General features: G+C 38.6%; 1 protein-coding gene, 2 long non-coding RNA genes and 1 pseudogene across 3 annotated transcripts; 3 read left to right on the forward strand and 1 right to left on the reverse strand.

Moving 5' to 3' along the window:
* The first annotated feature begins 304 nt into the window (after positions 1–304).
* Positions 305–1,004, forward strand: LOC108196901 (uncharacterized). Its single transcript, XR_001801870.1, has 2 exons — positions 305–547; positions 704–1,004. It is a non-coding gene; the product is annotated as an uncharacterized LOC108196901 (long non-coding RNA).
* A 13,726-nt stretch (positions 1,005–14,730) lies between these two features.
* LOC108195068 (bidirectional sugar transporter SWEET14) lies at positions 14,731–17,357 on the forward strand. The gene is made up of 7 exons (XM_017362001.1): positions 14,731–14,776; positions 14,960–14,996; positions 15,116–15,326; positions 15,631–15,795; positions 15,875–15,994; positions 16,199–16,395; positions 17,291–17,357. Exons 1-7 carry the CDS (start codon positions 14,731–14,733, stop codon positions 17,355–17,357), a joined length of 843 nt encoding a protein of 280 aa, XP_017217490.1.
* Positions 17,358–19,871: 2,514 nt separating this feature from the next.
* Positions 19,872–21,314, forward strand: LOC108195569 (bidirectional sugar transporter N3-like; annotated as a pseudogene).
* Positions 21,315–23,464: 2,150 nt separating this feature from the next.
* On the reverse strand, positions 23,465–24,099 carry LOC108195609 (uncharacterized). The gene is made up of 2 exons (XR_010285516.1): positions 23,868–24,099; positions 23,465–23,771 (listed from the first exon to the last, which is right to left on the reverse strand). It is a non-coding gene; the product is annotated as an uncharacterized LOC108195609 (long non-coding RNA).
* Between the last annotated feature and the right edge of the window lie 370 nt (positions 24,100–24,469).

Here is a 24,469-nt window from a genome sequence, read left to right on the forward strand (position 1 = left end):
TTCCTGTTTAATATATACATTTTATTATTTAATAATTAAAATTATATTAAGTTTTGAAAGTTATTTTATATAAATTTTATTATCATATTACAAATAATTATTTTACTAATAATTCTACGCAACACATATATTTGGCTATTGCAACATCAAATGGACATGAATGGTTATCGTTGCGGTAGTTATAGGTTAGTGCCACTAAAGCAACATAATTTTGCAACACTCGTGTTCACACCATTGCGGTAGGCCATATATGGCGTAGTGATATGTGCCACCCTGTTTGCTTGCTTCCTAACAAACTTTACCAATACCCCACCTCTATTACTAATCATAGACTTGCACTGATATACCAGGTTGCCAAGTTCAAGCAGATTGATGTTGTCGCTGCTCAAAGCATTAACACAAAGCTTCGAGTCACTTTCTATTATCACTTCAGTCACAGGGAGGTGCTTTAACCACGATAGAGCCTCTGTAATCCCGACCATTTCTGCTTCCATTACATGTACAGTGCCAGCAAACTTCATTACCCTTCCTCTAGAAATTGTCCGAGGTTGTCTCTGAGAACCATACCTACTGCATACGAGTCTTGTCCCTCCTTTATTGCAGCATCTACATTTATAGTGTCCCATTCATATGTGTTTTTGTGTGTTATATGATTCTTGTTTAAAATCTCTTTTCTAATCGTTTTCTCGGTTTCTTATTTTAGATTTTGGGCAAGCGTCTTGGAAAACGATAACGATACTATTGGTGGGGAGTCGGTGTCAGGAGGCGAGAAAGAATTTAAGAAGAATCAATAGTTTGTCAATTTATCTCAGCAGCTCGCTGTTCATTGTTTAGAAATTTATGATAAGGGTGTGTGTATCTAATTTGTTTGATGCCATAATTTGTTTGATGCCACAAATTGTACATAATTTTTTAGTTTTGGAAGTTAATGTTTTCGTTAGAATGAAATATTGCAGTACCATCAAGGAATTTAATGTTTTTGATGGAACAGCCTGATTAAAATACTCCCTCCCTTCCCATTTTAGTTGTCACATTTGGTTTTGTGCCGGTCAAATTGACCAAAGTTTGACTGAAATTTATTAATATTTTATCAATTGAAAAAATAAAGAAAATGTGTTACCAGAAATTATTTTTAATCTACTTTAAGATGTAATTTTTATTTTTTTAAAAATAATGAAAGAGTGACTTGTAATCTTTGGTCAAAAATTAGTCAATTTGACCAACAAAAAAAGAAATGTGACAACTAAAATGGGACGGAGGGAGTATCATTGTACATGGTTGAATTTGAACTAGTATTCATGAGTACTTTAATAATTAAATATATAAACGATAAAAAATGTGTGTTAATAAACGTGACAAAGACAAATGAGAAAAATATTAAAATAAAGAGGGAGTAGGATCTTTCTAAGTATATTTTATACGAGTACGGATCCTCTGTCCCCTTCATGTGTCTCGTTATATGTCCATTCTTTCTTATTGGTCAATTTTTTTACCTTCCACATGAGATGAACGATGTTTTGTAATCATATGATTAGTCTGTTTCTTCTGAATTTACACATCAATTTAATATTTATCAATCATGTTATTTTCACTAATGTTCTGTAAATGTGTGATATGACGAATAATATTTACTATTCATCTTACTCTTCTTCTCAATTAATCATATATAGAAGTTATACGGTTGATGAACCAAAAAAAAAAAGAAAAAAGAAGCCGTGCAAGATAATTGAAAAAGGCAGCAATACAAAATTAAATCACAAAAAATTGATTAAATAAAGATGATAGACATAAAGATGAATGGATAAACATAGAGATGAACTGACAGATTAACTTCATGTGTCGTGTGTAACTGCCAATTTAAAGATACAAAATAATGGAAAAGAATTTTCAGTTTATAAATTGAACAGTATCAGCCGTTGGATTATAATGGATGAAGGGTTAAAATAGAATCCACTAATTTCGGCAGACTGGGTATCAGGGGCCCATTAACTGTACAGGGCCATGGCTAAATCTTGTTTATTAATGATAAAAACTTAAAAGTGATTTATTTAAAAATTGAAAATTAATTTCTTAACAACTACTTTCTCCGTCCCGTTTAATCCTGTATTTATTTTTTGGTACGGTTTTTAAGATTTATATAAATATAATTTCATAATTTTTTTAAATTGTTTTCTAAATAAAAATAAGATGTTTAAATTTTATCAAAAATTAAAAAAAATATTATTTAATTATATTTTATAGAAATTTCAAAACACGTGCAAATAGAGAATCGCATTCGGTACTTTTTATCTTCTATTCTACTTTCTCCATTCATCGCCTCAACTTAAGGAAAGAAAAAATATACCGAATTTAGCTGGGCCGAGCAAGCAACAATCACCCACTTACAAAAACACCACCTTTCGCTGGCCCGTGTTTGTGTACCCCGTCTTGTTTTCTTTTGATAAATTTTATACAGTTAAAACGCTAGTCCACTATAATTTTCCACTATAATACCCACGTTGTTTCACCAGCTGTACTTGGGCTTTACTAAGCATGCGAAGGCAAAGCCTACATTCCTAACAATCAAACCATGCCAATTCGGTCTTGTTTGAATATATCGAAATAAAAATCGGAACAGTTACAAATAGTAATGAGAAAGATTTAAGATTCAATATCTGTTATGATTATCATCCTCCATACATCTATTTTAACACAGAAGTACTGCTGGTGGCCTGCCAAAGTAACAACCTTATGCAAAAGATCACAGATGTCCCTACAGTACTAAACATAATACCAGAGCGTCTCAGAGAGTCAAAAACAGATTATTACAGACCAAAATACTAATAATATAAAATAGATATTCTTTCTCATTAAATAGCATGAACAAGAAAGAAGCTGTTGGGGTATAAGCCTTTCGGCCCAATTCACTACGGCCCAAAGCAGGTCCAGCCCACCATTTGAACTCCAACGTTACGACTGCAACGGTCGAGCGAGAGAATCCCGCCTCCATTACTCACCATCATTTCCCTCCCGCATCGGGCGGGGACGTTACATAGCAGCGCTCCTCCTACTACTATATAAAGGACTGGTAAAGCAAGAGTAATTCATTCACAACTTTATACACTTTTACATACTCGCTTGCAGTTCTACAAAACCCCTTCCTAGAGCCACTAACTTATTCTCACGCCGGAGGTGAATCGGGGGGATAATCCCTCGCATTCTTCTCTATTTCAGGTCACTCTCAGGCTTCGGCATCCGGCAGAATCTTGGCTCCAACATTGGCGCCGTCTGTGGGAACTGCAAGTAGAATTTCTCACAAATCAACACCATGACAAACACAACCGAACAAACCACTGGAAACACTTCCAACCCAAACCCCGGTTTTGACTTTGGCAGCAGTCCCGAAGGGCTGCTGCCCACCCCCGAGGAACAACAGCAGATGCTGTTGAAATGGCGAGAAGAACAGGCTGCCAAAGCCCAATCTTCCAAGACCAAAGAACAAGAAGCTGCCCGGCTAGCCAAGAAGAGGGAAGCCGATGAACTCCGGCTGAAGGCCCTCCAGCTACAAAGGGAAGAAATCGAGCTCCAGGAGAGAGCCCTCCGAGAGGCCTTAGAGGCCGAAGGAGGTCGAGCGCCAGAAGGCGAAGGAAATAAGAAGAGGAATCGGGAGGACCAAGACGGGTCTTCGGACTCCGAGTCACACTCCCGAGGGCCTCGTCACAGGCATGTCACACCTTCGGATACCGAAGGGGAGGAAGGCCCCCACGTCAGGGACCGACTCCGCCGAATGGAGAAGGCCATGTTTGGGGACAAGACGTTGACCCATGAGCCAGTGATAGTCGAGGAGATCGAGCAATATCGGCCGCCCCCGGGGAGACAGTTCCCGAAAATGAATGAATTCAACGGGAAGGGCGACCCGATCGATCACTGTGACAAGTACGAGTCCCTGATGACTGGAATGGGGCATTGCGACATCATGCTATGCAAGATGTTCAAGACCTACCTGAAGGGATCTGCTACGATGTGGTACCGATCCCTACGACCAAGGTCGGTCAGTTCTTATGACCAGTTGAAACGCAAGTTCTTGAGGCACTACTCCCACTTGTGCCGAAGAGAGAAGGATACCGAAGCCCTTATCCATTGCCGACAGAGACCTAATGAGGAGTTGGGCGACTACTTGGCCAGGTTCAAGGAAGAGGCCGGAATGGTCACTAATCTGGATAAGGTGAAGGCTGCAGGATTCCTGACGGCTGGACTGGACCCGGTGAAGGGAAAGAAACTCCGATCATCTTTGTACGATATACCCCCCAAGTCACTGAATGACATCTATTTACGGGGAGAAAGCATCAGAAGGAAGATGGAGTCCATTGGGGGACACAAGAACGACCGGAAAGATGATCGGTATAGTTCCCGCTCGGACGGCAAGGGAAAAAGAAATGATAGCTACCGAGGCCGAAGAGATGAAAGGGACGAAAAGATGGATAGGGGGGCCGAACGAAGGAGAGATAGAGACAGCACTGTGTTCACTCCTTTGAATACATCGGTCTCCAAGATTCTGAACGAGATTAAGGGGAAACCGGGATTCGTTCGGCCACCAAAGATGAAGATCCCAGATTACAAGAAAAACTCAGATAAGTATTGCGACTATCATCGGGACAATGGGCATAATACCGATGAATGCTACCACTTGAAGAAGCTGATAGAAAGGATGGTCAAGGCTGGTGATTTGAACCAGTATGTCAAGGATCTGAGGGATCGATTGGGTCCCAAAGAAGATAAAGGGAAGGCGCCCGAAGAAGGTGAGAGGTACAGAGGGGAGGTCCGAACGATTTTCGGGGGAACAATTCTGGACCGAAGTAGCAAGACAGCTAAGAAGAAGTACGCCCGACAGGTCTACAACCTCTACAGCATCAACTCCACCAAACAGTCGTATCCTATAATGTTCTCACAAGAAGATTATGAGGATGTTATGCTGCCGCACGAGGATCCGTTAGTCATTAATCCCGTGATCGGTCAAAATAAGATCTGGAAGGTCCTGGTTGATGGGGGAAGTTCTGTTAACGTCCTCTACTACAACACCTACCAGAAGATGAACCTCGAAGGCAAGCAGATCGATACCTGCCATGAGGCACCCCTCTATGGGTTCGGCAACCAGCCGGTCCCGATCGAAGGTACGATCCACTTGCCCTTGTTGCTCGGTAAATCCCCTTATACTGTGGAAAAACAGGTCAAGTTCACAGCAATGTTCCGAAACAACCCCCCGAAGAAATGACTTCGGTCCTCAGCCCGATACCGTTCTCCATGTGGGCCATCGACATAGTAGGAATTCTGCCGACCAGCACTCGACAAGCCAAATACTGTATCGTAGCCATCGACTACATGACAAAGTGGGTCGAAGCCCGACCGCTTTCAGCTATCACCGCACAGGCTGCCAAGAAATTCTTCCTGGAGCAGATAATTGTGAGGTTTGGAATACCGATGGTGTGTGTATCGGACAACGGCACCCAGTTCGTGGGGAAGAAGTTCAAGGAATTCCTGGCCAGCTTCGGCATTCAACAGAGGTTCAGCTCGGTCGGTCATCCCCAAGGAAACGGGGCGATCGAGGCAGCTAACAAGATCATCTTTCACGGAATCAAGAAGCGCCTTGGAGAAGCCAAGGGATTATGGGCCGAAGAGCTCCCTTGGGTCCTGTGGGCATACCGAACCACTCCTCGCTCTTCGACAGGAGAAACTCCGTTCCGGCTAGCCTATGGGACCGATTCGCTTGTTCCGGTCGAGGTTGGCCTCGAGTCTTACCGAATTCAGGTCTTCAACCCCGACACCAATGACTTTGGCCTCCGAGGCAACTTGGATCTCCTGGAAGAAGAGAGAGAGGCTGCCCATCAGAGGAATGCTCGATACCTACAGCAAGCATCTCAATACTATGATTCGGGTATCCGGAAGCGTTCTTTCAGAATTGGGGACATGGTTCTCCGAGACTTGGCTACTTCCATGCCGACGAAGCAAGGAAAACTTATGCCAAACTGGGAAGGCCCATACACGGTTGTTGAGATAGTTCGGCCGGGAACTTACAAACTTGCCACTCCGGATGGAAGCCCCATTAAGAACACTTGGCATGCTTCCCAGCTCCGGAAATATTATCAGTAAGGCTTCCCGCCCGAACATTTTACTTTCAGTACTTCCTTACAATTATGTAATTGTTTCCCTTGCAATGAATAAAAACTCCTACTTCAAATTTTTTTTTTGTTGATTAATTTCAACTTGTTTGGCACTCCGACCGATCCCGTAACTCGGGGCAACCTGATCAAAGTTACGGGACCGAAGGAGTTGGCCTACATTTTACTTAATATTTGCACGATTGTTTTTATCTACAATGGGGCCGATTGAATACGTAACTTAAAGATAATAACAATCTCCAAATATTGGGGGATCGAGGCATAGTGCTGAATTAAATTAGCGCGTATCGAAATTTATCGGTCAGACGTAAAATTGCTAGAATTGTATTGAGACTGAACGGTCAAAGACATACATATAAAAAAAAATATATCGAACATGTATCGAGACTCTTCGGTCGAAGACATACATAACATTTAAAATAAACATGTATCGAGACTCTTCGGTCAGAGACGTACATAAAAACATGTATGGAGACGATTTAAGTCAAAGACATACATCGGCATTATCTAAACATTATCGAAGACATACATCGGAAAAAGATACATGTATGGAGATAAACCAAGCATTGAAAGCAGGCCCGAAGGCAAAATTAATTAAAAGCCTGAAGGCGAAATATTTGTACAAGCCCGAAGGCAGAACGTTTTTACAAATGAAAGCCCGAAGGCAAGCAAACTACCGAAAACTACTCCGAGTAATCAGTCTCGGGATCAGAAGAAACGACCAGAGGCTCGTCCGGATCATCACGGCCGACCGGATCCGAAGCACCTTCATCCAGAAGAAGCTTATGATCCAGGCCTTCCTTATGAGCCCGACGAACCGCCTCGTCGTACCCGATCTCGAGGAACCGATCCTCGGTCTTCTCCAGAATCTTCTTCGTCTTCTTCTCCCTTCGACGAGCAGCCTTCAGGGCCAAGTTCCGACGCTGGACCCTTCTTGTCAGAGTATCGACCTGACCCTTCAGTCGACCTTCCGATTCCCGAAGGTCTTTTACGTCCTGGTGGGCGGCGTCCAGCTCGGTCTTTAAAGCCGCCAGGGTGTCTTCAGCAAGATTGGCCCTGATAGTGAGGGCGTTGACCCCGGCCATCTGCTTCTGCATGTCCTGGACTTTGTCAGTCACCGCCGCCGCCCAGGGAGAAGCCTGCACAAAACTAGACAAGTTAAAATCACGTCCGAAGCCTATAAAATAAAGGGGCAGAGAATAACAATATACTTACCAACGAAAGGAAGCACATGAGCTGCTCACAAGCTTGCAGCGCCGTGGCCGACTCGTAAGTTCCCCTATCGGCCGGAAGAATTTGGGACCTGCAGAAATCTCCAGAAACGTCCTTGATCCGGTCGGGAGCCAGGATCGCTATCGAATCGGTCGACAAGACCGACCATTCAGGAACATAAGGCCGAACCTCAGACGAACCGTCCGGCCTATTTCTCATCCTGGGAGCCTCGGGGGCCGGAACCTCCACGACCTCGGAGGATTTCTCGGTCGTCCCATCCGCCCGACCAACCTCTGGAGACTTCTCCTTAGCCACATCCGCCTGGACTATGGCACCAACTGTTGTTTCGCCCCGGGCCTTTGCCTCGGCCTCTTTCTTGGCCGCCATGGCCTTCGCCGTCTTCCTCTTCAGGGCTTCGGTTCGGGAAGACACTGCACAAGAAAGACATTATTAAAACAATAAACAGGTATAAATCAAGTAATCAACTATCAAGGGAAAAGCATAGAAGAAATAGAAGGACTACCGTCACTACCCCAAAGAGTAAAGAGCCACTCCTTCTCCCGACTGGTCGACAGCAGAATACGGTTCGGGTCCTGGACTTTGTTCAATTTCTCAAAGTCCTCCAGGTCCTTACCGGACAAAGGGGGAGTGGTGATGATAGAAGGATCTACTTCCCTCCACACAGAGAACTTGTGGATCGAGTGACCCCCCAAGTAGAACCACCGTTCATGGGTACCCTTGTTGCTCGAGTTGGTTTCGCACCAATTCGGTCTGCCGGTCTTACGGCCGATGGTATAAAAGCCATTGCTCTTGGCGTTTTTCTTGAAATCATGATGATTCCAGAAGAGAGCTGGCCGAGGAGACACGCCAGCCATCAGACACCGATGCTGGAATACATTTATGTACGTAAATCCGTTCGGGTCCAATTGGCCTAAGGCGATCCCCGTCTGCTTCAGAAGTTTCTTCAGCAGGGGAAGCATCGGGAGCCGAAAGCCGCACTTGAAGGCGTTTTCGGAGATGCCTACACACCTGTGTCCATCTTCCGACTCAGGCGTTTGGTAGATGCAATCGCTCTCTACGGCCGGGTAAATGTCCCATGACCGATGTATCTGGTACTTTATCCGAAATGACTTCAGATCCGCTTCGGTCAGTAAGGAAGGAAAGTTGGCCATAGGAAACTTCAGCACATCGCTAAAGTGATCCGCGGCCGAGTACGATGTCCCGACTATGTCGCCCGACCGATCCATTTGCCTGCAAACGAGAGAAGGCAAACATAAGCCTTGTACTCGGAAAGAAAGAAAAAGAAGAAAAAGAAGTAAGCCCGAGTACAGAGGGCCGAATCGGGTCGGGCCAACGTGACTTAACTAAACCTAACCCTAGAGAGCCAACCCAAGCAACGAATCAACCAACATTCAAGACTCGACAGAAGTTAAAGTACAAATAAGAGCAACAAAACGGAGGGGGAAGCGGCGGCAAGACCTAAGTTGAAAAACTGGGAACCGCCGGCAAATACAGTTCTAATCTACGACAACCAGCACAATGTAGACAAACAGCAAAAGAAAACTACTCGCCGGAAAATACAATACAAAGAAACCATGATATTTAACGACATTCTACAAAGACAATAAGAGAAATCGACGAGAACGGAAGAAGAACTTACTCGTTGGAGAAAGAACGGGAAGAAAACGGTGGAAATAAGCCGGAACTGGGACCGTCGCCGGTTGCTGGAGAGTAGAGAGAGCGGGAGTTGCAAAGAAAATGAGGAGATGTTGGAAATATGAAAAGAAACCGAGTAATGATTTGTATTTATAAGCAAATTATGAAAAGGCGCGCCTCATTTAATGCACCCTTTGGAATGCACGGCCCAGATTCAACGCACATCTCGAGGAGGCGTCATCCAGCCCAAGAAACGCTCAAGCGGCACCACACGTCTACAAGATTAAACGTTTGAAATCATACCGAAGCATATGTCGATCTCCCAGCCTAACACCTCGATTCGATCGGTCGGTCAAAACAAGCTTAGGCTCCGGCCACGTCTGAAACCCGACCGAAGCCTGGGGACATGTTGGGGTATAAGCCTTTCGGCCCAATTCACTACGGCCCAAAGCAGGTCCAGCCCACCATTTGAACTCCAACGTTACGACTGCAACGGTCGAGCGAGAGAATCCCGCCTCCATTACTCACCATCATTTCCCTCCCGCATCGGGCGGGGACGTTACATAGCAGCGCTCCTCCTACTACTATATAAAGGACTGGTAAAGCAAGAGTAATTCATTCACAACTTTATACACTTTTACATACTCGCTTGCAGTTCTACAAAACCCCTTCCTAGAGCCACTAACTTATTCTCACGCCGGAGGTGAATCGGGGGGATAATCCCTCGCATTCTTCTCTATTTCAGGTCACTCTCAGGCTTCGGCATCCGGCAGAATCTTGGCTCCAACAGAAGCAAAAGTTACAAATAGCCATGACATTGAGCATTTGAAACTGTGAATATATCGAAGCCTTAATATCCCGCAAAAAAAATGAGAAATATACGAGTCTGATCGAGACAGTGAAAGTTATCAGTTGTATGTCGTAAAAAAGCAGAGCCGCAGACCAAAAAAACAAAAAAACAAATCAAGCTTCATCCACCACATAGTCCTAATGCATGCCACCTGGCTTGTACCGTTTCAAGAACATATGATTTATCTAAATGTAGGCCAAGAATCTTGAATTTGTTGCAAGCTTAAAAGAACAGATTAACACCAAAAAACTAAGTAACAAATCAACCTCATGTGCACAAACTCCCTACCAGCTGCTACTATGCAAATGTCTCTTTATTCTAATTAACAACCAACTATTTCTTCTTATTTACCTTGTTGGCCAGATCCTCAAAGTCTCTCTTCAATGATTTCAGCTCTTCTTCCAATCTGTGCAAACCCTTTTCGACTCTATATTGATGTCTTTTGTCGTAGTATCTTTCTGCCGCTGCTTGTTCTTCGGCCTCCACCTTCTTTTTATGTTCGTAAAACATACATACCAGGCTCGCGATTGATCCACCCACTGCCAATGCAGCAACCGGCTTAGACTGCAAGCGCAAGAAATAATGTTGTAAGAAAAAAGTTATCAAGAACTGACGTTCTTGTTAAAAAAGAAACGATTTCAACCTGCTTTACGTAAATCGTCGTGGTAAAGGGCGGGCGTTGAATGTGTTCGGCAGAGACGCGGGGGCCCGCCGGTTTTCCGGCAACCGGTTTTCCGGCAAAGAAACGCGGCGACTTGAATCGCGCAGCCACCGGCCACCACACTGGGTGCGCCGGTGTGCGACCTACACAGCGCTCTGCTTTGAGTATGAAATGAAGCGTAAAACTCTTGAACATTTTCTTTTCTTTGAATTTTAGAGAGAGAGGGAGGGAGAGAGGAGGGAGGGGGAGGCAGAGTCAGAGAGGGAGGGAGGGAGAGGGAGAGAGAGAGAGAGAGGGGGAGGGGGAGAGGGAGAGAGAGAGAAGGAGAGTGAGAGGGGGAGGGAGAGAGGGAGGGGTATATATAGGTATCACAGAAGACTGTCAGATGACTGGGGTCTAGTGTCAAAATATTACTAACTGTCTAGAGAGAGAAAGAAACTTGTACTGTATAGAAAGATAGCACTAAAATGCTCATGGGCCATGGCTCAGTTTGTTACAGAAAATGAAAGTTGTACTCCCTCCGTCTCTAAATACTTTTCCTGTTTGTACTTTTCACGTTTGCCAACACACATTTTTAATCATTAATATCTTTCATTTCGTAGTAGCATTAAATATTAAAATTTCACCGTATTAAAGTGCTCGTGAATACGAATCTAACAAGATCACTCATGACTATATTTAGTTTTATAGATTAGATGTAAATTAGTAATTTGTCTCATGTTATGAACAGTACCGACATCACAAACAAGAAAAGAAAAAAGAAACGGAGGGAGTATTTACATAATCTCACACCTAATATATATATACTCCTAGTCTAGCTCCATACATATCAGAATATTCTAGAATGGAAAATACTTGGTGCACATAATTATGTAAAAAAACATGTACATAATGATATGTGGCGGGTTTTAATTGGATGACCCTCCTGCATTTACACCAACCACCCCAATTAAAACTCACCACATCACTTGCCACATCATTATGTACAAATTTTATGTACATGTGCACCTGTAGCTATACACAGATTCTGCACCACCTTCTGTTCTTTTTACAAGTTGATGTTGCACACAATATAGCCTTTTAACCAAATTGCTATTAATACTGCTAACATCTAGGCCTGGAATGGGGACATTTCCAAGATTTAATCAATCCACGTAATATTTAATTAAATTGATTCTAAACTAAATAATTGAGACCGAGGGAAAATATTTAATTTAAAATATTAATATATTTATTCAGTTAACAAACATAAGAAATTTCTTTAAGAAGTTGAATTAGATATATGATTTAATTAACTGAATCAAAGACACAATTTACCCTCAAGCTTTAATTACCACACAAGGTGCTTCTTAAACAAACAATCAAGTAATTGTTTTTCGTTTAGCCACCTTAAATTCATTACTGAAAAAGTCAAAAAGTCAAGAAGCCATGGCTTTTTATATAAAAGACCCAGGAAAAAAATAATTTACCTGAGTCCAAGTTTTTGGATAACACCAAATTATTATAATACTAAGGAAAACCAGATTATTATAATATTAAAATTTTAAATATCTACTTCTAGCATTGAAGCAAAATATATAATTCAAGTAACTAAACCAAAAATATTTCAACTATCTGATACAATTTCCGGTTAATATATGCTTATCCTTCACCACAAAGAACGCTCTTGTAAGTTCAACAAACAATTTTCTATGAAAATTAGTTTATGTCAAAAAAAATATTTAATAAGTTAACAGTTTTTCAAGCAGTCACAAATTAAAATAAACTAACCGCTTCTTCAACAAACAACGAAAGATACTTTTTCTGGTTTAGCCACCTTAAATTTTATTCTGCAAAAGTCAAGAGGCCATGGTTCAAAGTATAGAGATCCAAAAATTAAAGTGATTTACCGAGTCTGAGATTTTCGATGGTAACCTGATAGTATGATACAAGATTGGACGGTAATTTTGCACATTAAGTTAAATTTAGAGATGGTGGCACATAAGTGAATTATAATTCATTTCAATAGTTTAATGCGCATGCTTAATTTTACAAAATATAAAAAAAAAAAAAAAAGTAGGACTAAGCGTACAAAATTGTGTATAAAAAATGTGTACATAATGACATCACAATTGATGCGGTGTGCTACGTGTTGCAAATTTTTCAGGTAGTTGCGAAGCTTTGAACTTTGAGAGAACTTTGGCTGCTGAAGTACCTGATGTAACTAAAGTACCCATAATTTATTCCCCATCATGCAACTTACGTTCCATAATTTATTCATCCATGCAACTTACGTACCATAATTTAGACATCAACGACATCGTCAAACAAACAAAGATAGCTAATGACACGGCAAATCAACATAAATATTACATGCCCCCCAGATAATCTATGCACTTAAATAATATACAATAGAGATACATTGAATATAAATCTCTTGTGACTCAGAAAAACATATATAATTTTATAGTTATGTTTATAATTTTTCCAAATATTTTTAATGATGTGATTGTAAAATCTATGCAATTAAATAATGGGTTAATTATCAAGTTGGTCACTGAAGTGGGCTTAATGTATCAAGTTGGTCACTGAACTCAAAACGGTATCAAGATGGTCACTGAAGTGGCCAGAATTATCAAACAAGTACCTTCAAATATGAGTTCAAGTAGTAAAAATATTATTCATAAAGTTTTACACATTATTTTTAAATGTTACCACAACCAACTAAAAGGTTATGACTTCTAGTATTTAAATTAATATCTTTATATTTTATCAAGTTTATTTATTATTTATATTTTATTATATAGTTGTTTTCTTTGTTTTAATTAAAAATAAATAATAAATAAACTTAATAAAATCTAAATATATTATCATAAATATTAGAAGTCATAACCTTTTACCTGGTTTTGGTAACATTCAAAAATAATGTGTAAAACTTTATAAATAATATTTTTACTGCTTGAACTTATATTTTAAGGTACTTGTTTGATATTTCTGGCCACTTCAGTGACTATCTTGATACCGTTTTGAGTTCAGTGACCAATTTGATACATTAAGGCCACTTCAGTGACCAAGTAGATAATTAACCCATTAAATAATATACAATAGAGGATACATCACTCGTTCCTGTATAACATTACCCATCTAGGCTCACCCCGCCCCCATTTAATCCATCATGGGTTCACCAGAGTTTGGTGTCCTGACATGCTCCAGAAAATCCTAAGAAGCCATAATCTCATAAGCTCCATCCTGAGCATATAAGGTCTTGTCAAAGCTCCATCTAGACCAATCTCAACGACACTTGAACCTTTATTATTTTAATTGATTGTATTAGTTTGTATTCTCTCCGTCCCAGTTAATAGTATACATTGGGGACGATGACGGTGACGCGACTCGTCACCGCAAGTATCAAGAGTAAGAGCAAGTCCAACAGTGTCCTTGTTGGAGCCTCAAATGTAATATAAAATATGATGTTTTAGTGATTTAGGACATGTTTATCTAAGTTCAACTCCAACAATGTGCCTTATTTTTAATATATGTTTAATATTTTATTATTAAAGATTCTCTTTCATCACTAAACACAATATAAAGTAGAGAGAGAAAGAGAGTGGGTAGAAGATTTTATATTAAAATATTGGATAGGGCAAGGAGAGAGGTGCCCTATTAATAGGGCTTGAAGAGCTTGTCCTAGTGATATAAGGTATCACTAGGACACTGTTGGAGCAATATTTTTGATCAAATGCCTTAAATAATGACTTAGGACATCATTTGAGGCAGCTGTTGGACTTGCTCTAATTCGATGTTAATAAGTTATCATCATTTCTAGTCGAGAAACGATCTTTGTATGTTGTTGTTGTTCCCAGTCATGAAACAAATATATTGTCATACGATGTCATCATTTTCGGTCAAAAGAAAAAAACGTTGATTTGTCGGATACTCATTATCCAGAATGAATTCACCTGAGTCTATATTATTATGATAGAATATGAGAAGGGTTTAACCAGCTGACTCTTGATATCATATGATAAAATATGCTAGCTAGCACTTTCGATTCTTTGCAATCAGAGAGAGAGCTCCGATTCCTCCTCTATATAAACCCTTCACTCAACCCTCCAATATATGTGCTAGTTCACTAAGAGATACAGCAAACGATATAGCTAGCACTTTCAATTCTTTGTACTCACAGAGATAGCTAGTGAGATTGTTTGCAGAGAAAGATGGCTCTTTTATCCGCTCATTGGACTCTTGTATTTGGTGTTCTAGGTATACTTTCTCTGAACCCTACTTCCATGTACATTTGATGCATGCAACTCTCTCTCTCTCTCTCTCTCTCTCTCTCTCTCTCTCTCTCTCCCTCCCTCCCTCCCTCTCCCTCCCCCTCATCTCTGCATGCACTGTGTCATATATATGATATGGTTGTTCTCATTTTTTTAACTGTTGCATTAGGTAACGTCGTCTCCTTTGCGGTGTTTCTTGCACCAATGTAAGTCATCTTTAATTATATATATCAATTCATGTCTTTTTTTTCTTTCAGCGAAAATTAATTTATTTTATATGGAGTTCTTAATAGTCACTACCTTATTAAAATTCTACTGCATGCAGACCAACATTCCATAAAGTTGACAAGAAGAAAGCAACTGAAGGGTTCCAGTCAGTTCCCTATGTGGTTGCACTATTCAGTGCCATGCTATGGATCTACTACGCATTGCTCAAATCCAACACTCTCCTTCTCATCACCATCAACTCAGCTGGCTGTGTCCTTCAGACTATCTACATCTCTATCTTTCTCATTTACGCTCCTCCAAAAGCCAGGGTTAGTTCAATTAAAAGGATGGTTGTAAAAATCGGAATCAGTATTAATATTGCGTGGAGTTGCTGATTCAGATTAATCGGATGATCAGTGTTTAATCGGATCAAAAATCGGATATATTATATTATAATGATATTTAATATATTAGTTTAATATACTATACTATATTTCATTTAAGAAGAATTTATAGTGATTAATCGAATTTAAAAAATTCGAATCAGGCACACAACTTGTAAAGGATTCATCGGAAAGTTTAGAACCTGATTAAAATTTGAATGTAACGTATCACTTTAAAATGCTCATGCAGATCCAGACCCTTGAACTTCTAGTTTCAACGAACGTAGTCGGATTCGGCCTCATCGTTATCTTAGCTCAGTTTGCTGCGAAAGGAGCAGCAGACCGTGTAGCAATCGTCGGTTGGATTTGCCTCATCTTTTCTGTATGCGTATTCGTTGCCCCCCTCTGCATTGTGGTAAATAATCCATTAATTCTCAAGCTATTTTCTTTGATGAATGTAGCCAAACTAATTCATTTACGCATGAAATGTACAGAGACAAGTTATGAGAACAAAAAGCGTGGAGTACATGCCATTCCTTTTATCCTTGTTTCTCACTTTAAGTGCTGTTATGTGGTTCTTTTATGGCCTCCTACTCAAAGACTACAACATTGCTGTAAGTACATGATACCGCATCGAAACTAATGTTCGAGTCTCCCGCGAGCCTAAGCTCTAATACCATAACGTTAAGTGACCGATTCTTTCAAAATCAAGATGTTGGAAAAAAGGCTTAACATGATCATATTAAATTCTAAAGATTAATTGCATTAAATTGAGACTAATTACTGATTAATCTACTTTCTTATTGTGTTACTATTAGCTTCCAAACGTGCTGGGATTTACATTCGGGATTCTTCAAATGGTGTTGTACATGGTCTACAAAAACACCAAGAAAAATGCAATCGAACCCGAAAACCTTCCCGAGTTAGCTCAAGATGATCCGGTGATTATAATCGATGACAAGAATCTTCCAGAGTTGAAAGCAAAGATTGATGATGTGATGAGGCTGAGCGCAATGTTTGTTCGGAGATGAATTCGAACGAGAATGAGCTTGATGTGATTGAAATTCAAGTCGTGGTGCCTAAAAAACAACTCATTCCTCTTGCTTGATCAAGTGATGAATGTTTGAAAAATTTGGTGGATCGTACGTAGTTTAATCGTACCTACTTATGGATCTGTATTGCGTAGTGTATCTTCACTATCTTGTATCTTCACTATTTGTATTCTGATTTATTTTCAATTTTAGATCCATTTTTATTTATTATACAAATATATATTTTTCATCTTAAAATTAAAAATGATTTAAAATTCGGGATCCAGACCAGGACAAACAGGTTGTTTTCCAAAGATACAGGGGAAATCATTGTAGACTACTCTATTACTCCCTACGTTCCATTAGTTATCACTTTTGGGTTTGTATCGGTCAAATTGACCAAAATTTGACTGAAATTTATTAATATTTTATTAAGTGAAAAAATAAAAAAATAAAAATATCACCGGAAATAACTTTTAATCTACTTTAAGATGTATTTTTCAGTTTTTCAAAATAATGAAAGCGTGACTTATAATCTTTAGTCAAAAATTAGTCAATTTGACCAACAAAAATAAAGATGTGACAATTAAAAAAATACCAAGAGAGTATAATACTACTCCCTCCGTCCCATTTTAGTTGTTAAATTTGGTTTTATACTGGTCAATTTGACTAAAGTTTGACTGAAATTTATTAATATTTTATCAATTGACAAAATAAAAAAAATATGTGAAATTACTTTTAATCTACTTTAAGATGTAATTTTCATTTTTTTTAAATAATAAGTGAGTGATTTATAATCTTTGATCAAAATTTAGTCAATTTAACTTTGGTTGCATGCAACTATTTTATTTGGTTGCTCAGCCACCGTTGATATCAGAGGGTGACTTTAACTGTTGACAAAACGAACGTATGTAAATCAACAAAAATCCTGTGCACCAGGCCTTGAGTAAATATCCACCGTCAGATTATTTCTTAATTGCCTGTACTACAAAGTTAATCACGAATAATTAGGTCTCCCATTCCACGCTTTGACCAAATTACTTTGCTTCCCTTCCTCCAATTGTAACTAATTACCAGTTTTTTATTTCTAATCCCATTTCCGTATTGCAGTGCAGCCGTCTGTAAATAAGCACATTATTTTAATAATAGATTTGTGATAGTGCAGGAAAATAGTGGGTATAATAGTGCTTGTTTAATAAAAAAAAAGTATAAAATAGAGAAGTAGTGGTGTAATAGTGAAAAGTAATGTTCAAAAATCGTAAGTATGATAGGTTCATTCTTTTTGGAATGTCCTAAAAAGGAAATGAGGTCATATAAAATTGGACAGATGTGATAATAAAAATAAAAGTAATTTACGAGTAATTTAAAAAATAACTTGAACTAATTTATGAATTTAAGTCGGTTGCTGACTTATTTCTGATTTTAAATCGGTTTTAGACTTATTATATAACCAGATATTTTTCAGTTTAAAATAAGAAACAATTATAATTAATTTGGGATTAAAATCAAAACAAATACGCTCTACATATCCACAATCATATGTGACCAGTGTTGTAAAAAGCGGGAATCGGACTTAGTCGGTGAAGGCACCGTCCAGCGATTAATCGGATAATCGGAGATTAATCGGAGTGATTAATCGGATCATTAATCGTAATTAAATTTAAAGTTTTAAAAAAAAATTCTTTTTATTTTAATTTTTTTATATTCACCGATTTTTGACCGACTTTTTCCGATTAATCCCGACTTTTGACCGATTAATCCCGATTTTGGCCGATTTCCTAAAAAAATGATTTTTTCACCGATTAACGCTTAATCGAGACGGTGGCCGACCGAACAGCGATTAATCGGCGATTAATCCCGATTAATCGCCGACTTTTAGAACACTGTATGTGACGATAAATATGAAATCGTTCAATAAAAAAATATATAATTAGAAATGATATTGATTTCGAATCCAGACAATACATAAATATGAAAATACATCACACGAAGTTGCACCGTCACAAAAACTTGAACTTATGAATCATTACCCCAGAGAGAGTGAATCAACAAATTTTTATGTCGTACATAATTGGGCAACGTATATTTTCATGTATAGATAGATATTGAGGCACATGTCTACCATTAAGCTCATTGCCACCTTGCATTTGTTGCATTTGTCCAATGAGCCACCTGTATGTTATTTCTGTTCAATAAATCGTACCTCTGTCTGTCCTTACTCATCTCTTGGGACCACCTGCATCAGTAACAGTCTCTCCACCTCCTCTCAGTGGTCCTCTCCATCAGCTCTCTCAGTACTGTCTCCATGATCAACAAGAGTAGTGCAATATCTCTCTTATTAGTTTGTTAGAGTCTGGACAGGGTAGTAGTAGTAGTAACAGTCTCTCCACCCCTATATAATGCTAGTTGTCTATTTCGTTATTTTCAGAGTTTTGTATTCAAGACTTGAAGGAGCAATAAAATAGTATCTTGTTCCCTCATATAACTGTTATTGTCATGCTCTTTTAGATGATCACGGAACTGGTATACAGGTGAATCTTTCATTATAAACTGAAAATGAAAATGTCGAGCTGTAAACGTTAAGCCAATTGGATCGGTGGGTGACACATCAGAAAGAGCTTGTGGGTCCATCATGGTTTCGGTGGAACCCGAAATAGAAAAAAGATGGGCTTGACCAGCTGTAGTTGTGCTTCATTGAGTAGTAAACTTTCTAAACTGGGCTGCATGGAGAGCATGCGGAAGCAAAGCCTACATTCCCAGGAATTATACCCCCTACTAACATTTATTTATTACTCATAATTAATTTCTTGATGTAATAACAATAATAACTGTAATTTTACAATTAATAACTAATAATAATAAGTAATCATATACATTTATATTATAGAGATATTGTCAAATCAAGACAAATGTTTTAGAAAAGAAGATAATTACTCCCCCGTCCCACTACAGAGTATATATTGGATGACGGGACGCGTCACCATTTTAATACTCCTTTAAAGTATATTTGTGTAATTTATTTTTAAGATTTTTTTTTTTGAATAAAAATTTTTATTCAAAAAAAGATATATTAAAAATGAGTCACAGAAATATAATTTATATATAAAAGTATTGAAATACATGTTGAAGAATAAAAAAAACGTATAAAATTAAATGGGGCGAGAAAGTATCTAGAAAAAATAATTAATATCGAAAGGTTTGAGATTGTGGTGAAATATCTCAAGTTATAGCTGAGTAGCTATGAAGCTAGCTAGTGCATAGTTTCCTACAACTGTAAAGAATAATTGTTGGAAATATCCTGGATCATGAATCCTCCACTACACTCATTAATCTTTATCCTTTAATATTGTAAATAATTTTTATTTTAATATGTTCCACTCTTTTAGCTCAGATTCTTCCCTATATAAACCCTTCACTGAAGCCTCTGATACATGTACAAGTTTAGTCTAAGATACTGATCAGAAGGAATTAGCTACCACTTTTAATACTCTGTAATCTGAGAGATAGTAGTAAGGTTGTTTGCTGAGAAGATGGCTCTTTTATCTGCTCATTGGACTCTTGTGTTTGGTCTTCTAGGTATACTTGCTCCCAACCCTAGATAGATTCATACACTGCATGGCAACTGCATGCCACTCTCTAGCTCCCCCTCCCTCCCCCCTCTCCTCTCTCCCTCTCTCTCTCTCTCTCCCCCTCCCCCCTCTCCCTCTCCCCTCCCTGTCGGTCACATACTCTCTCTCTCCCTCCCTCTCTCTATCCCTTTCTCTCTCTCTGTCTCTCCCCCCCTCTCCCTCTCTCTCTCTCCCTCCCCTTCTCTCTCTCTCTCTCTCTCTCTCTGTCACATACATGCACGTATATGTTATGTTGATTTGTCTGAATAATTTTGTGAACTTTCTGCTTTAGGTAACGTCGTCTCCTTTGGAGTGTTTCTTGCACCAATGTAAGTGCCAAACTTTAAGTATTTACTCATCACCTTTTCTTCTTTAATGAAACTAATCATTCTCAATCACCTTACTATAATCCTCTCTCCATGCAGACCAACATTCTACAAAGTTTACAAGAAGAAATCAACTGAAGGCTTCAAGTCAGTCCCCTATGTGGTTGCACTATTCAGCGCCATGCTCCGGATCTACTACGCATTGCTCAAATCCAACACTCTCCTTCTCATCACCATCAACTCAGTTGGCTGCGTCTTTCAGACCATCTACATCTGCATATTCCTCATTTACGCCCCTCGAAAAGCCAGAGTAAGTTCAATAATAACCAGTCTTGTCAATTACTAATCAAAACCATCATGCAGATGCAGACCTTGAAACTCCTCGTCTCGATGAACGTAGTAGGATTCGGCCTCATCGTTATCTTAACTCAGTTTGTTGCGAAAGGAGCTGCAAACCGTGTAGTGATTGTCGGCTGGATTTGCCTCATCTTTTCTCTATGCGTCTTTGTCGCCCCCCTCTGCGTCGTGGTAAATTAAATTCTCCGCAGCTATTTAAATAATTTTACCCGAAACAATATATTTACACATCGAATGCTTAATTGTATAATTAAGAGACTAATTAGTTCTAATTAATCTTTTTTTGTTGTTGTTTCTTTACAGGTTCCGAACGTGCTGGGATTTACATTCGGGATTCTACAGATGATATTGTACATGGTTTACCGAAACACGAAAAAAGACTCGATCGAAGCGAAGAAAATTCCCGAATTATTCGAGGATGATTCGGTGATCATAATCGATGATCAGAAACCTCCGGAGCTGAAAGCGAAGACAGATGATGTGATGAGGCTGAGCGCGATGGTTTGTTCGGAGATGAAGCCGGTTGATAGGAACTCGAACCCGAATGAGCTCGATATGATCGAAATTCAGGTCGTGGTGCCTAAAAAACAAGCCACTCCGATAGTCGCTTAATTAATTAAGTGATGATTATCTGTAGGTTAATTTATATCTAATCTCGTGTGTATGGCTCTGTAGTTTCTCATCTATCACCTCCATATCTTGTACTTAATTTGAATTAATTATTATGAACTATGGCCTTTTGGCTTTTAGTACTCGAATTCTTCGTAGAAATTCACTTCATCAGTTGCTAAATCTCGAGCTTCAATACTTTTGACACTAATAATCTTGTGGAGTTAATTTTTGGTGTATTAAGCAAACTTGCACACTTAAAAATGAGTGTATGTGCAGATAATAATTTTTCTATATACTCCCTCCGTCCCCGTGAGTTATATACATTGGGGGACGGGGACGCGGCACGGACTTTAATGCTCCTGTAAAGTATAGTTTCGTAACATATTTTTAAGATTTTTTTTTTCTGAATAAAAGTTTGAATATTATACTTTTATTCAGAAAAAGAAAATTTTAAAAATAAATTATAGAATTATATTTTATAAGAACATTGAAGTGCGTGTCGAGCAGTGAAAAAGACGTATAGAATTAAATGGGACAGAGGGAGTAGCAAGAGTCGAATTCGAAGCTAAAATTTTGTGCTTCAATATTTGTAATACTAGTGGCAATGATATAGGTTAAATACTTAAATATAATTAATAATCATATTGATCAGATAACTTTTAGGTATAAAGAAAATAGATAAATTTATAAACTAAGTTTATAAGTAGAAATCGAGAATTGTATATAATTAATCGGTTGATCTACCGCTTCAGGCTTTATCGGGGATTTTTAGTCAAAATAGAATGCAACCGTTAAGTTGATAAAATATATTCTGAAGATCAATTGGGTATTTTTTAATAAATCAGGATATTTAGAACATAGATTACGATGAATATGGATATCCCATCACGCTGAGTATTTTGGTGCGTTATTTCAATATCATGTATTTGTATAATATTCAATTTTCTAAATTAAATAAACGTACGCAAAAAAGAAAAGAAGTACTTAATTATTTAGGTTTTTACTTAACCATCATCAATCTTTTTTTACGTGATAAGAAGATTCTGCATTATAAAGGTGACATAACCATGATGATCCTAATAAAAAGGTGAGAGACGAATGCGTAGTACCACATGCATTAAAAAACTATGATTATTCACTAAATTGCCCTACAATTATATAAAATTATATAAATTATTACTTATAATTTTTTTTAATTTATATTAAAAGACGTGAGTGTACCATTAATAGAAAGATGTTGTGGATTAGTGATCTCGTCAAGGAGATACTGTAATGGACAAATCTAATTCTACATGGCTTCATCCAAATCTCTTCTTCGGTTAACTGCGGAGCCTTTGTTCGAGATTATTAAATTACGGGCTTAAACCTACTCTCACACAGTCTGTTGTAGGTGCGATTAGGCTAAAAATGGGGCGGGGAAAATGGGAACCCGTCCCAACCCGCCCCGAATGGAGGCAGATCCGCCCCGCTAATATGGGGAATGGGGTAGTGACGGGGAATGATTTTCTGTCCCGCCAAAATATGGGGCAAGTATGGTATTTGTTGAATCCCCGCAGGGATTATCCGCCTCGCCCCGCATATATTTAATATAAATAAATAATTATATTTAATATAATATATTTATTATATTTAATATAATATATTTATTATATTTAATATAATATATTTATTATATTTAATATTATTATTTTATAATACACATAACTATAGTTTTATAATGTATAATATGTCTCTTTGATTTCTATTATATTTAGTTTTTTGCTTTTAATATACGTCTCTCGTATATTTTTATCAAATTATGAATAAAAAATTACTAAATTTTAAAGTAATTATTTAAAGTGTAATATTATAGCAGCGGGGCGGGGCGGGACGAAATTATATTAAATCCCCGGTGAAACGGGGATGGGGATTAAAAATAAATCCCCGCGCGGGGAATAGGCCTGGCAATCGTGTCGTTCCGTGTACTTTCGTTTCGTGTACTTTCGTGTTTTCGTGTACTCCTAGTTAAAACCGAAAACGACCCGAAATCATTCCGTGTACCTATTTACCCGAACCGAACACGAAACGAAATAATTCGTGTAAACACGAAACGAAACGAAATGTACACGAAATTAATTTCGTGTACTTTCGTGTATTACCTGTTATACGAATTGACCCGAAATAATTATACCCATAGACACGAAATATACATGCCTTTTGATGCTTCAACAAATTTCCAGTTCCATTCTTTGAATCATAGATACATATGTAACCACACTTCGTGCATACTGCCCTGGATACCTTATCAGCTCCGATTACAAGATTAAATGTTTTCCACACCTTTGATCTCTTTCTCTTTGTACCAGGTGCTATTAAGATCTTCTTCGAAGAACCTTCAGTTGGTAGTTCTGTAGCCGGATGTTCAGGAGTAGCATTCTCTAATATATCTGCTTCATCATCACCGAGTGATTCATAGTCCTACAAATCAACACAAATAACGAATCCAACATGACTAATCTGATACAGAGATTTGTAAATAACAAAGCAAACGTAATAATAAGAGGCTGAAATTACCTTATCTGTGATATTATCAGTCATTTTAAGCAAGCCGATGAAGGGAATTAGGTTTTGAGAGGCGGGGGAGAGGCGCTTTTGATTCGTAAGGAAAGAGGCGGAAAGAGTTTGTGGAAAGTAAAGAGAAGCGGCTGTGGATTGTGATTAAGTCAAAAACCCTAGTCTTACTCTTAGTCACCATGTGCATACCACGTGACACTATATATACTAAATTACTAATACTGAATTACTGATATATGTATACATTAAGTATATATAATATATTATATTATATATAAAAAATAAAAATTATATATAAAATATTTCGTGTACTTTCGTGTATTTTCGTGTACCCAAAGTGAAAACCCATATCCGACACGAAATTTATCGTGTAATTTCGTGTTCGTGTACTTTCGTGTTTCGTGTACCGAAAATCAAAACCCGTAACCATTTATTTCGTGTCGTTTCGTTTCGTGTTAGCGTGTCACGTGTCAAATTGCCAGGCCTAGCGGGGAATGGGGCGGGGATGGAGCAGGAAAAAGATATATGGGGCGGGGATGGAAAATGAAGTCCCCGCCCCATTTTTAACCCTATGTGCGAGGAGGTTGTGTTCGATGAATTAA

This window comes from Daucus carota, chromosome 7 (genome assembly GCF_001625215.2).
Source record: "Daucus carota subsp. sativus chromosome 7, DH1 v3.0, whole genome shotgun sequence".
Lineage (NCBI taxonomy): Eukaryota > Viridiplantae > Streptophyta > Magnoliopsida > Apiales > Apiaceae > Daucus > Daucus carota.